At 39.3% G+C, this 16106-nt stretch overlaps 1 protein-coding gene across 1 annotated transcript in view; it reads left to right on the top strand.

Annotated features, from left to right (window-relative positions):
- The window catches only part of DIDO1 (death inducer-obliterator 1), a 47920-nt gene that overhangs the window by 648 nt on the left and 31166 nt on the right, over window positions 1-16106 (top strand). The window contains exons 2-5 of the mRNA XM_033075036.1: window positions 11712-11899; window positions 13452-13556; window positions 13867-14770; window positions 15073-15391. Of these exons, the coding sequence (XP_032930927.1) occupies window positions 11815-11899; window positions 13452-13556; window positions 13867-14770; window positions 15073-15391 (1413 nt within the window). The 5' untranslated portion in view covers window positions 11712-11814. The remainder of the gene's footprint in view (window positions 1-11711; window positions 11900-13451; window positions 13557-13866; window positions 14771-15072; window positions 15392-16106) is intronic.

The raw sequence follows: 16106 nt of genomic DNA, 5'->3' as shown, positions 1-16106 counted from the left end.
TTCTCTGGGCAAAGGAGGGGATCTCCTTGTTGGTGAGTTAAACACGAGGAGTTGAACTTTATCATGTTCTGCTGACTATTTTTTAGGGAGGAAAAAACCCCAATATTTAGACAGAAGGAATTGTTGGCCGGTTTTAAATATTTAATAAATTTCTCACCAATTTCCTGTCACCAGCACTAATGTACTTAAATGGTTCTAATGTACTAAAATGCTGTCTCTTGGAGGTGGTGATCATTTGGAGCTGTTTGTTTGCCTTGCAAAAACCATTATTTGGTGGCGACCAAATTTTGTTTCATTCAGTTAAATAGTTCATATCTCCAAGTAACAGCTTATATTTTAGCTGTGGTTTTGAAAATCTTACTGTCTTGTCCTTTTTAACTTAGAAAGAGTGTTATAATCTCTCATTGTGTTATAAAATGAATGTGTATTATGTGTGTTATGCTCGCCTTGCAGTTTTTATCTCCAGTAATTTGAAACAGTGTAACGTGCCCTTTTTCTTGCATGGGCTTTCATAGGTTTTTCTTCTAGGAACTTCAGGGAGAAAAAAAATGCTGATTCCTTTTATTTAACTCAGAAGAACGTATATAGCATTCCTAAATTCCCTGGGTTTTTTGTTTGCTTGGTTTATCCCTGGATAATAGAGTTCACATTTTTTTTCAGAAATAGCTCTTTTGAATATTTAGTAATCACAGTCGTGTTTAACTAAATTCTTTAGCAGGTAATATTAAACTATATTTTGCCTTATTTTCTAATAACTTTTTTCCACTGTATGCTTTTTTGTGTATTTTTCTCTGTTTTCTTTTAAGGGGTAATTTCAATTAGTTTAGCTTTAACAGTCATGGTGCTACTTCTACAAACGAAATTTGCCAGCCTTTTAAGCAATTCGATTGCTGGTCAGTGTAAAAGGATGTGTAGCTACTGTCCAAGTGTACCATGTACTGTGTTAATTGTAGTAGATATTCTGGGTTGTGCTCCACTTTTATGTGTGCCAGCTGCTTGTTATCGTTCCCTGACATTTAGAACTTTCTATAGGAATAAATATAGACGTAAGCTTAAAATAGCTCTTCAGTTAGGCCTTAAATTTTTTTCCCTTGACAGTTCCAGAAACATGTCACACATAAAAGTGTTTTAATGCACTGGGGTTAAAACTAAAGGCTCATGTTGGCCTTCAGCCTCCATTGAGGCTTGACTCCAGTGATTAGAAAATCAAATAATTGGTGTTCTCAAGACCAGCATTTAAATAATTATTTTACCAAGTTTTTGGTTTGTTTGTTTCTTTTAGGGATATTTTCTGTTGGTATGCAAATGAAGGTCTTGTTGTGTTGCTAATGTATATAAATACAGTGCAAAAATACCGGCAGTTTTTAAAACTGTTGAAATATAAAATAATAATATGAACTAATATCTGTTCACACAGTGATTCAGAGGGTGTTTTCATATAATTAAAAGATTGATTTTGAATTAAAAAGCAAATAACACCAAAACCCTGGAACTCCCCAAAGCAATGCAAATAGAATCGAATCTAGGTTAGTAGATAAAATTGAATAAATATTTTTTCAGCGTCTAGTAGACTCCCAAAAGCCAGTGTTTGTTCTGTTTAATCCAGCTACACTAGTAAGATTTTTCTGGCAGTTGATCACATTATTTATTTTTGGTTTAAGATAGTAATTGTCTTTATAGTTGTAATTTAACGACTGTGGGGTTTTAATTCTGTACAGCCTGAAACTTTAAGCTGGAGGTATTAGTGGGAACAGGAAGAGCAAGGATTAAAGGGGTTGGGCTGAGACTTATAAAATGTAACTGATAGAAGTAGGAGCAGGGCCTGGGCTGGGCAAGAGTGACGTTAGATGGCTTTATTTGACAGAACTGGTGTCTCTGCACCGTTTTTATTCTCTGGTGCACTTTCTGCTTTGTGGCTGTGGTAGGAGATACAAGGAGAGGATTTAAATAGCAGTAAGATTACCCCAGTTTATGCAAGAGCTGCTTTCTGTTTGTGTGTGCAGTCAGGCCTGACTTCTCAGCACTCAGTTAATGCTTGGAGGATTCACTGCTGGGAAGTTTTTATCTAAGGCAGCTTCTGAAATAAGTGGATATTTGGCAGATATTATTGATGGTGATCTCAAGAGCACTGGTAGACTTTGAGGTTAAAAAACTCAAATTTCCGGTTAGGCAGCTCAAACACACATTAAATGAGCATTATGTGTGTTCTCCCAGTAAATTCTAATCAAATCTGGAAATTCAACCGTGTTTACTGCATTCTTAATAACATAATCAGTATGCTATAATTACTGTGTTTCACCAAATTTGGAAGAAGTTCATTTCTGTGTACTTCACTTAATGAAGCTATTTTGATGAAATAAGAATAAAAATGGTAGCTAGTTCCAGAGGTTATATTTTAGCTCACTTCTTGCAAACTGAGTAAGGGAAGAAATTGTATAACCACATGATTTTGTTTTCTTCAACAGCTGTACTGGTAAGGTCAGAAATGATAGATTATTTAAAAATAAACAAGCTGTGGGATTGTGAAAAGTTAATCTTTAAGATTCTCCGATTTAGCTGTTGGATTTGCAGCTAAATGTTCCTAACGACCCTGATAAATAACTAATTTCCCTGGTGTCCCGATGGAGGAATGCCAGAGGGTGTGAATTGCCTTCCCAAAGCAATGTTTCCTGGGCAGTTGCTAAAGAGATCAAGTTCAGTTGCAGAAATTTAGCTTAGTCAAATAAATAGTATGTGTTTGCAAAATATTCTCATTGAAGATGATGATAAAGAAGTGCTAAAGATCCTGTGTTGAGTGATACCCCGGCATTGTTTGTAATTGATACTTCTGTTGACTAAACTTTGAACCATCACTTGTAAATTGGCGTTTGCTGGAGCCTTTAGAAGGTTTCTCGTAAGAGATAATCGTGCTTGGGCTTTTAATCTAAGCAGTTGACCACCTTCTTAATCTGTATGAAAGGGAAAAAGAAAACAGCAGAGTGCTCTACACTGCTTTGATTCTGCTCACAGCTTTCCTTAATGGGAAGAATCTGTTTGTTACCTGATTTTTGCTCATGCTGTTAAGACCCCAAAAGCTGAAGTAAACCTGATCCAAAATCTTAGCTTTTTGGGGGTTAAATTTTCATTGTCAGGACCAGTGTGGGTTTATCTTACTCAGAAGAATGTGAGTAAAGGCTTCAGCAGGTGTTGTAGGAGTAGTGAAATGCCAAATGTCAGTCTGTTACTAAGTCAGTATCTGCCTAGGCTACCATGGAGCTCTGACTAGAAAATAAAAATGACAAGTATGGAATACTTTTCTTCCCTCTTAAAATTAATGCTTTCATAAATACAGAAAGAATTGCATTTTTTCCCAAACACAGTTATGGGCCTACAGCTTGGAGGATGTGCACAGTGTAAGTGCCTTGTGTTAGGGGTTACTGAAGTTTGTCAGTGCTGTTGTCACAGTTCTGTCCCCAGCTGCTGACACAGAGCTGTGTCAAAGCCTCTCCTGCCTACACTCCTTCCTACCTTAGAATATTTTTGCCAATATACCTTCTTCCAAGGAGTGTGACTGTACTTTCAAAGTCTTTCCCCCCCCCCCCCCCGAGATGAACTGCTTCCCTGCTTGGAGGGGCCTGTGATAGAGCTGAGGTTATGAGTGAGAGCCCACTGCACAGGGTGGTGTTCATGTGCCCCACCCTGCAAACAGCACAGACAGGTAAAAGTACAGTTTTGCAGATCTAATTGAGGCACTCGTGCCAGCACAGCTCTGTTGATCAGGGGTTGTAGCCCTTAACGTTCCTGACTTGTGCAATTGTGACAGGCAACATCTGTAGTGTAGATAGGATCTGTTATTAAATTAAATCTTCGGGTTTGCCAGATATCTGATGGGCCTGCTGCTAAAGTGCCTTGAGTATTTCTATGAGAAATTGCTGTTCAGCTGAATTTAACTGTGAGAACTTTGGTGTGGCACAAAGAAGCTCTTTTTACCACTTGCCCAGAATAAAATGCCTGTGATGCCTGGTGCCATTCTCATTCTGTGTGTGATCTACCCAGCAGTCCATCCCTTCTTCCCTTCATTGCTGGGTCCTGTGTGCTGAAGAAAGAGGGTTTTAACCTGAAAGACATCAAAATAAACTTCAGCCTGTGTGTGTTTTGCTTTGCATAAACCAGGGAGGTGCTCTGTGTTTTTGCTTGGTGCAGTTCTGTTGTGCTGTGGAGTCTCTGTCCTTGCTCTCTAACTGCTGCTGGGCCCAGTCTGTGTGTGCTGCTGATCTGATATTCTCCTGCTGTGCACACACATTAAACTCCTCATTCCAGGAGGTCCCACATTCCCTGCAAACGTGCAGGACTGCTGTCCTGTGTGAGCACAGGTTTCCATCCTGTGAGGCACTGGCCCTCCCTGCTGTTAGGCTTATGTAAGGTAAGTGTGCAGCCTCAGGAGCCATGGAAAGCCTGGTGGTGTTTTCGTTTCAGACACAGCAGAGGGGGTTTATAATGTGTGACTAAAGACATTTTAATTTGTAATGGTTAATGTCCTTATTACTGCAAGTACAGAGACCATGTGAGTTTATCTTGTTATTAAGGAAGCTGTTTTTTCTTGGAACACTCCATTTCCTTTGTATTATAAAAAGTAAGCTCTTAAGTTGGTTTACTCTGAAGTTTATTTTAAAGTTAAACTCTTCACTAATTTCTACTTTTGAAAAGTACTGATCTTTTGAATATTAAGTCTCATTTCTCATGATTGCAGAATCTAGAAGGAGACTGAAAACTTGTTTCTGCATCTTTGAAAATCTAAAAAAGTAGCTAATGTATGTTCACATTTTAAATCTCATTAGTTGATTGGTGTCAGCACTGTGTTGGTATGTGGTGTCACGTGAATGTGCACTTAATGGGCTGTCTCATACCATGAACATTTGAATGAATTGTTCAGTGCCAGACATAAAAAAGGCAGAAAGTTTGCAGTCCATGAAGCTCCACTGAAATGTCCTGATGCAGAGGTGGTAACACTGGGTGCTACTGAATAATCCACTTCATTACACCTCGGAGTCCTTCAGTACCTTCACAAGTTGAATAAACAACAGGGAGGTTGAAGGAGGAGACCTCAACGTATAGAAATGTATAGAAACCTTTGGATTAATTTTTTTCCTCACTTGCTCCCTCTGGTCATCTCAGTGCATTGGTGTGCTCAGGTGTCCTTGGGGAGCTTTGCCCTCCTCTGCTGTTAGTACCATAAATACCCTTCCTTTGCACCACCTTCAGAGGGTGCAGATTCTTCATCCTCTGGTTCAACCATTTCTATCTTGGGATGGCCTGATTTCCCAAACCAAGCAGTTCTTTCCCGTTACTTTTGGCAGGATGGGGTACTGCCCAACACTGAAAAATGAAGCTTTACAAGGAGTAGAAGCTGTGTGTAATGGAGCTGGGGAGGTGAGGGCAGGAGCAGCAGGTCTGAGTACACTGAGGTGTGCTGTGACTGTGGTGTCTGTAGTGCCATCCCTGACAGGTGAATACCCTGCTGTGCTCTGTGCATCACAGATTGAAATACTGGCCTGATACTAAAAGCTACCTTGAAACTAGATCTTGGTAGTATTTTCTCTTCATTTGTCTGTAAAAAACTGTTCCTGCTGGCCTGAAATAATTATTGCTTCCTGCAGTGTTTAAAGAAGAGTGCATGCAGGTGTCTTAAATTGGGTTGGGTTATTCCTCAGGAGCATGGCTGTGTTACTGCTCACTCTACATCTTGCAAATGTAAAAACTTGTTAAATGTTTAAAACGGGAATAAGACATTGACTCTAGAATAGGAAGAAATTAACTGCCACTTCTAAGTTGTTAGTATTGTGGATGGAGGAATTGGTGGCTTTGTTTGTAGTCTTGGAATTAATTTAATGTGTTTAATGACAGCCAGCAAATCACTTAGAGATAAGTGCTAGAGGTTTTGTAACAGTAATTCTCCTTGGGTTTATTCTTTTAGGCCTAACTATGAGCATTGAAATTACTGTTATTTTAAAATGATATTTCAAATGTAAACTTCTGGCATTAAATGTTTGTATTTATCAGGAGTGGCTGGACTTTTGACCTTGAGCTGCAGCTTGGCTATAGCAGTGAAGCAGTGATACAGTAATTGATTTGGAGTGCAGGGGAGTAGTCAGGACCAGTTTTCCCATCTCACCATATCCAGATTTAAGCTTTAGGATTGTGACCTCTCATTCTTCAACTCTCATCTCTCTTTGTCACAAGGTTCATTTCACAACTGTTTGGAAGATGTTTCCCTTCCTTCCTAAGATACTTAAATTAGCAAACAGTGGACATGTTTTACATGAAAATAAAAGACAGACTGTACTGTGGAATCTGATTTTCTGTTGCTTTCCATGTCAGAGTATCTGTCCTTGCACCTTTCACGGCTGAGCAGGTGGAGGGAACATCTCCAGAGCCAAGGCAGAACCTGTTCCTGCTGTTCCTGGGGGTCACTGAATTGCACTTTTGTCCCTGGTCTCACTGGAACTGCTTGTTCCTGTACAAAGTAGGTGATGCCCTACTGGCATCTCTAGGGCTGTTTTGATGCTTGTTGATGCAAGGAATTAATTTTGCTGCTGCTTAGCAGAAAGTACAGGTTTCCTAGCTGTCATCTTTGCCAAAAAGGGATGCAGAATAATTTTCAATGGGATTAATCTTCTGAGTAGGAGTGCATCAACTAAACCATGCCAGCGTTTATTTTCATCAGAAATTAAATCCTTATATGAGTTCTCAGACTATTTTGTTTTTTCTCATGTGATTATATTTGCTGATAAGGATTTTTTAACACTTAAAGGAGGCTATCATAGGCCAAATCCAGTAACTTTTTTACAGGGAATAAAATGAGACTAATATGAGTGTAAATTTGGACTGAAATCACTGTTCTATCATTCTGAAAAGGATGTTTTCTGCTCTGTAACGTCCTGCATTTTCTCTTTTAAGAAACCTGACTGGGTTAGCATTGTTTCAGACAAGTACATTGCATATCAAGCTAATTCTCAAGAAACTCATAGAAAAATATATCTAAAAACCAGGTGCAAATCATTCTAGCTGAAGCCAGTATCTTAATACATGAGATTTGAAGACTGGATTTGTGTTAGGACATGGACATGAAATTGGTCACTAATGAATGATACCGGCTTTGAAAACCTAGCTGGTGTTAAATCACGCTTTGAATTTCTTTGCAGATGCAAAGAGTTTGTCTTCTCACCAACCCTCATGTTCAGAACCTCATACTGGCCACAAAACCTTATACTGGCTGTTGAGATTTCCATCCTGTCCTTGGGGCCTGGCCATTGCATTTCCATGAAGTATCTAGAGCAGTAACTGGAGCTTAAGTATGAAGACTTAATTTAAAAGTCTAAAAGATGTAAATGTTATCTCTCACAAGTCTTAAGTAGGAGTGAATCTTCCTTCCATGGGTGTTCTTGTAGGGATGAGTATGCGTGTGATCTCTCAGAATCACAGACATTGCTGTAGAATTCTCAGTGCCAGCAGCAGATAAGAGAATGAATAGGTGTCAGGTGTTAATCTGCTAATCCTTGGGACTAAAGTATTCGTGCAAGGGGCTGGTGTAATCCCTAACGAGCTTCCAGTTTTGGTGCAGATTACAACAAATTGGCTGAGTGTTGACATCCAAGAACGGGGAATAAGATGCAGCATCTTTTGCTATCTGTATGTGAGAATGAGGGAATAAAGATCACTGGTTTTTAATACATATTCCTCAAACACTGAATAAAATCTGCAGTGAGCTGAATCTGAAGAATTTATCCTGAATACTGACAGATTTTTTTTGTACACAACTCCTCACATAAACAAGAAATGAAGTTACTTTTTGGGGATTGCTTTAGTTATTTTTAAAGGTTTTATTACTGGGCTCTCTTTCAAGATCACTTTTTAGAGTGAAGTTTTCCTAGTTACCTGAAGCAGGCAATTCTTAATGCAGTTAAAACAATCAGCTCCAGAAAAGACAAAACCACGATGCAGTCAGAGCTTTTATTTCCTCTTCAGGGAGACAAGAAAAGATAATTGTGGAAATCCCGATATGAATGAGTATTTGTCTTAATTTGTTGAATTGTCCTTTATCTAGAAATACAAACACAAAAAAATGGCAAGATGTTAGTGTTCTTGAAAACTGAGATAGGTTGAGCATCCTAAAATGGGCTCAGCAGCAGCACATCCAGGTGTGTTCACAGCCCATCCTGCCATGAATATCTCAGCTCTGTTACCGGCAGAGATAATCTCTCCTTTATCACCTGTGATTTCTGAGTGCTGGCTCACAATGCCAGGCAGTAGATAAGCGTGCTTCCACTGAGGTTTTGTCTGAATGTAAAAGGGAGATTAGCAAGTGGGCTTTTTGTTTGATTAGTGAAGGTGTGATGGAATTTAGATTTTTAATGTGTGTTGTGAGGCGTTGCAGTAGCAGGATTTGAAATTTGGGACTCTCTTCTCAGTCTCTGATTAAATTGTCTGCTAAATCTGCTCTGGGATGCCTTCAGTCTGTTTATTGAAAAGCAGAAGGGTTTGCAGTAGTTGGAGAATCCACAGGGGGAATGTGAGTGCTGGGCTCTCTGCTCCTGCAGTGTGGCAGCCCTGTGATTTCAGGTTTGTTACTGCTTGGGAATAGTTGACCAAATTGAAATTAAAAACTTGTGGCAGTTCTGTGAGATTTTTTTTTTTTTCCTAGGGTACAATACCTTTGTGCTTCTATTGCTTTTGGAATTTAAGCCCAAAATAAAATCAAGTGCCTAACTTGTTTTGGAAAATTTGAAATATTATAACTAAGGGGAGAGGAAAAAACCTAAATAAATGTTTCCTTCACTGGACCTTCTTTCTTGAGATAGTGTGCATCAGCTTTGTACTCCCCTTCCAGTTAAATGACTGCTCTGTTTCACTGGAGTGCTCCTGCTACTGCAGCAACTCCTGATTTGTATTTCTAAATTCATTTATAGTTGATCTAAAAACCTCAGATATTTTCCCACTGGAGACTACTTCTCCCAGAAGGAACACAGCCTTTTGAATATATGTCTGTTAATGTTAGTTTACCTTTTTATCCCATCATTTATAGATTCTTACCTCAGTTTTTTAGAGGAACTAAATACCCTTTCTAATATTTGAAGAATATTAGATATAGTTACCTGACATAAAGACAGAATGGTGCTGATGGGAATTGACTGCTAGGGGAAATACAATAATTTTCAGTTTCCAGCTGGAGCTTCCAATTTCAGAAATGTGAAATGTTAATATATTGTGTTAGGAGAAATAAGTAAAGTTATCATGGATGTTCAGCTCGTTTAAAACAAGATTGCCATTTTGCTGCTTCTGTTGACATTCCTGTCAGTATCTCAGCTGCTGCTGAACACTGAACTCGAGAACAAACAGAACAAAATGAACAAAAAGTCCCACTGAATCTGGAAGAGAAAGAGGTATTTGAAGATTCCAAAGTTGCCATATGTTGTAGTAAATATTTTTGCAGGCAGTTTGTAGAACATTTGCTTAGAAGTGCAAAGTATAATTGTGAGTTAAGGCTTCATCCTTTTGTTTTGATAATACTTGATTTTTCAGCTCCTTTTAGGCAATTAAGTTTAGCCTGTATTAAGATGCAATTCTGCTAGAGCAGGTTAATATATAAAGTAAATTTGAAACTTCCTCTATTTCTCATGAAAAATATTTTGAACCACATGGGAAAGGAAAAAGTGGGAGATACTAAATAATAATAAGAAACAGCCAGGAATTTTACAGCAAACATATGGGATCTGTAAATTTGGTGTTTTAAGTGCACTGTATATTTTTCTCTCTCAAATTTGGAATTATTTCAAAATTGGAGTCCCATAAAATGGTTTTCCTGTATCTAATGGAGATAATATAGGTAATAGCAATGTAGTAATACCTACTGGAGCAAAAAGAAGAATGATTTTGGCATAGAATCTTTGTTTTCAGGTATTACAGATGTTAATGCTGTTCTCTGTTAAATTAGAGCTGGAGCCCTGTACAGCTGAGCCACTGGGTGGGCAGTGACCCTGGAAAATGCATTTTGTGATCAACCAGCTGTGTCTGAGAGATGCTGCTGGTTCTGCCTTTGGAATGTTGTGATGGTACTTGGTGACTCAAACATGATTTGGAGAGCAGGTTGCACACAGGCCTTGGTGCAGCACTGAACACAGCCCTGCAGGCAGTTCCTTCTTCAGGGGAAATTCCCAAACAGGAGGGATTTTTTGTGTGAGCTAGAGGCTTTGTTTCATCGTTTATGCAGAGTTAAACAAGAAGTGATTAGCTGACTTGCCTCTCCCTTCAAGCATATCAGTTAAAAACTGCATGGTGTGTGATCAGCTGGAGATCCTGAACAGGGAGATTGAGAGATTCTTACAGAAGTACACTTTAAACTGAGTGACAGACACCCTGGATATAATCCCTGCTTTAGACACTGGAGGAAAGTACCCATTAGAGCAGGTATTCAGTGCCATGAGATGCAGCACCAAGGGCTGATCTTTTTTGCTATTTAATTTTTCCTCCATTTCTTGGAGTGGCAGTGCTTGGCTGATGCAGAGAATGCACATAATCCCCTATAGAAAGGGCACAGGGGGAAGAGGAAATACTGATGTGAGTCTAGCTCTATGCTCCAGTTAGTACAATTAGTATTGTTTTTACTAATTCTACTCTGCCCATGCAAATAATGAGATTTATAGTTCATGAAATAAAGTGGTCCACTGATGAATTGCATTTGGGGAGGGATTGTTGTTTCCCCAATCCTTATTTTTCAGGCCAGTAGTGGCATTGGAGAACACGTAGAGATGATGATTGCTTAGAGTTTTTGAAGAGCACAGGTGCCTTAGGAGTTGGGGCTTCAGAGATTTGTAAAAAAAAATTTAAAAATCAAAGTTAGGGTAGGTATTGGCATGTCTTTGAGGGAGTATCTAGTTTATTTTAGAATTTTTGTCTCCTCACCTGAAGTTTTAATAAGAAATCTTTATTCAGTTCAGAGAATTATTATTTTTTTAGCTACATTTTACACCTGCTGTGGCAGTTCCCCTGCATCTTTAATTGCAGAGTACTGACACACAGGGTCTGTGTTCAGTTTCATTCTTTTGTCTCCACTAATTCATGTCATGGTCCAGTTCATCCTGTCCAGCTGGTCCTCCCTTACCTCCCAAATTCTTTTCCAGTGTTCTTGTAGTCTGGGAGGTTACTTTGGGTTAATACAGGCATTGCCTGCTGATGATCAAACTCAAGTATTCAGAGCTGCAGTGTCTCCTGGATTGAAATTTGGTATAAATCAGTAAATCTGCCCTGTTGTAAGCTGGGCCATGCTAATAGAGTTTAAAAGCATTTCTGTATTTTCATTGACAGTCTGCATTTAGTAAATTCCACTCTCAGAAGGCTTTTGAATACTGCACATGGACTAAATTCTTCATTACAGCTTTGTTGCTGTTCTGGAAATCTTAATTGATTCTAAATAAATTAGCTAGAGTGCAATCATCTTTTGTATTTCTATCAAAGGACTCAGCTGTTGGTAACTGGGGAGGGTTATTGCTTAATACTGTTTTTTTTTTTCCCAGTTCCAGTGTTTTTCTGAAAGTGCAAAACTTGTCAAGAAGACAATTAATGGAATTTGCTTCATATTGTAATAGAAACAAAACAATTCCAAATTTAACTAAACAACAGTTGGGTGAGTTAATAAATACATTGATGCCTTATTTTGTCCCTTTCTTTTTTTCCAGGAACCAGCAGGAAAAAGAGGATTGATAGCATTTGGACCTGCTGACAACTCAGAGATTGTGTGGCACTTGTGAGTCAGGAAATTCAGCATGTGCTGGCTGGAGGATGCTGAATGACTCTGATCCTGTGCTGCCCTCCTCTGGCTCAGCTCTTCAAGGAGAAACCATTCGAGCCTCTGATGCTGTGTCAGGTACAGAGGACACTGGAGAGCGTCCTTAGTTATTTAGATTTTATCTGAAATTTATATCTCAGGATTTGGGCAACCTCTGCTTGTAGGTTTGAACATTGCATGTTCCATAGTAAACAAAGATGTAAACATTGTCTGGTTTGACTTGTTCCCTTAGTTATATTGTGACCTTTTTGGTACAAATATAATTTTAGTGCTTTTAAAAAAAAAGTTAAAATTTTATCGTTCGTGTTTTTTTAATGGTGGAACTTAAAGAAATTTCCTATTGGTTTGAGACAGTTTGAGCTCTGTACCTGTGTGCTGCAGGCTTAAATTTCACTTTTTATTCTGTCTGTAATGCTAAAATGAATCAGTTACTATTTAAATTAATGTTCTGACGTCTGCTGCTTTTCCAGTGACATTTATAGTATTCACAGTTACAACTGAAGTGTTAACTTTTTCAAGATATCTGCATAGATTTTTATGCCTCCATAGCATTGCCCCTTAACATTTCTCTTCCAGCAGTGCTAAATGTAACACTGAAAGCAGAGGATTTGCAGAGGAGGGATTGTGTTAAGGCAGAACAGTAATGGAAGTGATGCAGTATATGAAATAAGGAGGCATTTGTTCCCAGGAAACTCTGGAAAACTGGGGAAAGCTTGCTGAAGGATGTCTCTGAGAACTTGTAGCTGTGTTATGTACAGCTGTTAAAAACACCTGATTCTTCAGTGCTGTTACTTAGGAATTCTGCTCCTGTTGCTTTTTGGCTTACCTTTGCAATTCCTCAGCCAGGGATACCCATATCCAGAAACATCCCTGGGGAGAGTTGGGCTGTGTTCTTTATTTTCCAATAACTTTCTGTTTAACCTGTTCTTTGAGGTGCAGTTACTGCTGCATGTTCCAGTTCCCTGGGAGCAGTGTCACTGCAGTGGCTGCAGGGCAGTGACTGTGCCCTTAGGAGCATGCAGCTCATTGGAAATATATTGCTTAAACCAGGTTATTCCCAAATTTATAAAAATACAGATCCTACATTTATTTCTGTAATTTGCTTCTGCCTTCTCAAATAACAGAGTCTTCCAATAAGCTCAGAAAGACTTTTGAGAAAACAGATCTGGTTGTCAGAAGAGATTTTTTTTTTTGTGGCTGAATCTGTGACAGTTGGAGGTTCTTGGCTGAATGAGGTTTTTTGGGCGTCATTCTGGTAGATCACATAGGATGAAAACATTTTTGTAAATAAACATGTTAAGGACCAGCTTTTTTGCATTTCATTCCACATAGAAATGAGTGAAACTGCTGTAGAGTTTTTCCCCAGATAAACTCCAGGGAGCAGGTTCATACCATGAAGGAGTTTTTTGTTTGGCCATTTTTTTTGAGAAATACCAGAAATCCTAAGGCTACTCAATACAATGTCAGTACAGTATCCAAACCCACTTGTTTAACTTAATACTTTGAAGGAACATTTGTGGCTTGAAATGCAAATGCTTTTTACAGTTAATACTGAGATCAGAATATTTCCTAATTCCTTGGGCTGTGAATGTTTTTGAAGGAGAGTTTTGGACATTTTCTTTCTCTTCAGCATTTCAGGGTGGGGACAGTGTTACCTGTACTATGGAACAAGCTGGAAACACAGTGCCATTAGAGTCTGAACCTAATACTGACAACATGGAAAACAGTTCTCCTGGTAAGAGTTCTTCCTTTGCTGTTGAAAATGTTCTTGTCTGTCATGTATATATGTGTATTACATGTGCATAAATCATTTTAAGTGACTCAAGGTTTGTAACAGGAACAGCTGGATTGTGTTGTCACAGTGATCAGTGATGTATTTAATTGCTACTACTTTGTGTTACATACTCAAGAAAATATTTTAACTGTTTTGAGGCTTATCATATGAAGTCATAGATGTCACAAAGAGAATAAAATGTTGAAAAAAAGGTTTTAAGAAAGCCCATCATTCATCAGCACCACTTTATTAACTCTTCCCTTGTTCTTAGCATCAGTGTTGGATGATAAAGGTGAGCAAAGCAATGAGGAGGAACAAAAGTCTGTCAAGCCAACAAGTAAAGAGTTCAGGAAAACCTGGGGCTTTCGGAGGACCACGATTGCCAAGAGAGAGGGTGCAGGAGATATTGATGTGGACTCCAGTGAGCAGCAGCCTCAGCAGCAGCAGGGCATAAACCTCAGGAGGAGCGGACGGCAGCCAAAGCGCACGGAGAGAGTGGAAGAGTTCCTGACCACGGTGAGGCGCAGGGGGAGGAGGAGTGTTCCCACTACCCTGGAGGATTCCAGTGAAGCAGCCTCTGGGCCAGCCACAGATGCTGAAACTGCTTCTGAAGACAGTGTTGAGAGCACTCCAGATACAAAACCTGTCACTCGGAGGATTTGCACCCGGAGTTGTAAGGAGCAGAAAAGCCCTAAAAGCAGACCCACAAAAGAGGAAGAGGAAGAAGAAGAGGAGGAGGAGGAAGAGGAAGATGCTACTTCTGACAGTGACAGTGATGGGTTAACACTAAAGGAACTGCAGAATCGGCTAAGAAAGAAACGTGTTGAGCAGAAACCTCTGCTGGTGTTGAAGGATGTGCGGAACCACCTGAGGAAAAGGAATTCAGAACAAGATCCTGCCAAAACAGGCGATGTCACACCTGAAAAACAGGATGAGTCTGAGCTGCCTGTCAAGCAGGAGCCTGAGACTGCAGACAGCACCGAGATTGCCAGTCAGGTGGTTGTGTCTGAGGAGGACACTGAAGATCTCGAGGCTCAGAAGGAGGAAAAGCCTGCCCTTGGTGCAAAGGAGGCCTCAGATGAGGAACCTGAAGAGCAGCCCAAAAGCAAACCCGAGTCTGAGATCTACGACCCAAATGCCCTGTACTGTATTTGTCGCCAGCCTCATAACAACAGGTATGCCAAGGCTCAGCTGCAGACACACTGCAAGGACTTGGAATTTTTCTGTGCTGCAAAGTTAAGCCAGATGTTAGTGCTTACTTTCTGAATGAGTTAGTGGGTTTGTTGAATTTTGGTGGGGAATTTATAACAAATACTTCAAAGAGGATAAACAAATACAGAAATAAGCAGTGAGGCAGAACCACGCACTGGTGCTTTATTGGGGTCTTTAAGTTGTGTTGCTTGAAATACTAATTGAATGCTTGTCTTTTCATTTCCCAGTGTTTTACTGTTCCTTGGTGGATTTGTTTTTTCTCCAGGTTTATGATTTGTTGTGATAGATGTGAGGAATGGTTTCATGGTGACTGCGTGGGTATTTCTGAGGCTCGAGGGCGATTGTTGGAGAGGAATGGTGAGGACTATATCTGTCCAAACTGCACCATTCTCCAGGGACAGGATGAGCCTGTTTCAGAACTAGACCAGCAGGAAGCTAAAATGGAGCAAGGAAATGCTGATGGCACAGAATTCACAAGCATAGGAACAATTGAACAAAAATCAGTTGAGGACCAAGGAATCAAGGGTAGGATTGAAAAAGCTGCAAATCCAAGTGGAAAGAAAAAACTGAAGATCTTTCAACCTGTAAGTATTTTAATTGTTTCTTACTTTTCATGTTACACTGACTGCATGGAGACAATGACTTGGATGGCTGTAAATCTGACTTGATTTTAAAGCTACACATAAACTGAACAGCCCACTGAACCCTGCTGGTTAGCAGAAGTTTATCTATAGCTCTGTCAGTACCGGAATTAAAACTTCAGTTTCAAGTGAGGGATTTAAAAGTTTTCTGTAAGGCTATTCTACCTTTTCTAAATGTTGTTTCCGAAGTCAAACAGTGAGGTATTCTTTTAATAAAAATACTGTAATTCTGCACTGCTTTATACTATCTTTTGAAATAATTACAAACATTTTGGACATTTTCAGTGGTAGTGAAACTTCTATTTAACATTAAGTCTCTGTTGGAGTTAATTCCAGCTGTACTTCCAGTTAGTCTTTGGAGTTCTGATTTTTGTCCTGATGCTGCTTTAGATGCAGCAAATAGAATTTCTTTGTACTGCCTTCTTAAATCTAAAAAATTACGTTTTAACTATTTCAAAATCCAAAAGAAGTTTAAGATTTGTAATACAAAGTTCCATGCCCAGTTGGAAAGGCATAGAAACTTCTTCAGCTTCATGCACATGAATTTAAAAAGAACAAGTTCTACAATGGCTGTGTTTGTTCTGCCTAAGGTACTGCCAGTGTCTTGGACATTTCCCTTTAGATTTCAGAGCTTTCCAGGGCAGCACAGTGAGAGTAA

This window comes from Catharus ustulatus, chromosome 17 (genome assembly GCF_009819885.2).
Source record: "Catharus ustulatus isolate bCatUst1 chromosome 17, bCatUst1.pri.v2, whole genome shotgun sequence".
Taxonomy (NCBI): Eukaryota; Metazoa; Chordata; class Aves; order Passeriformes; family Turdidae; genus Catharus; species Catharus ustulatus.
Note: the sequence above shows the minus strand (reverse complement) of the source record. Positions and strands in the feature narration are given on the sequence as shown.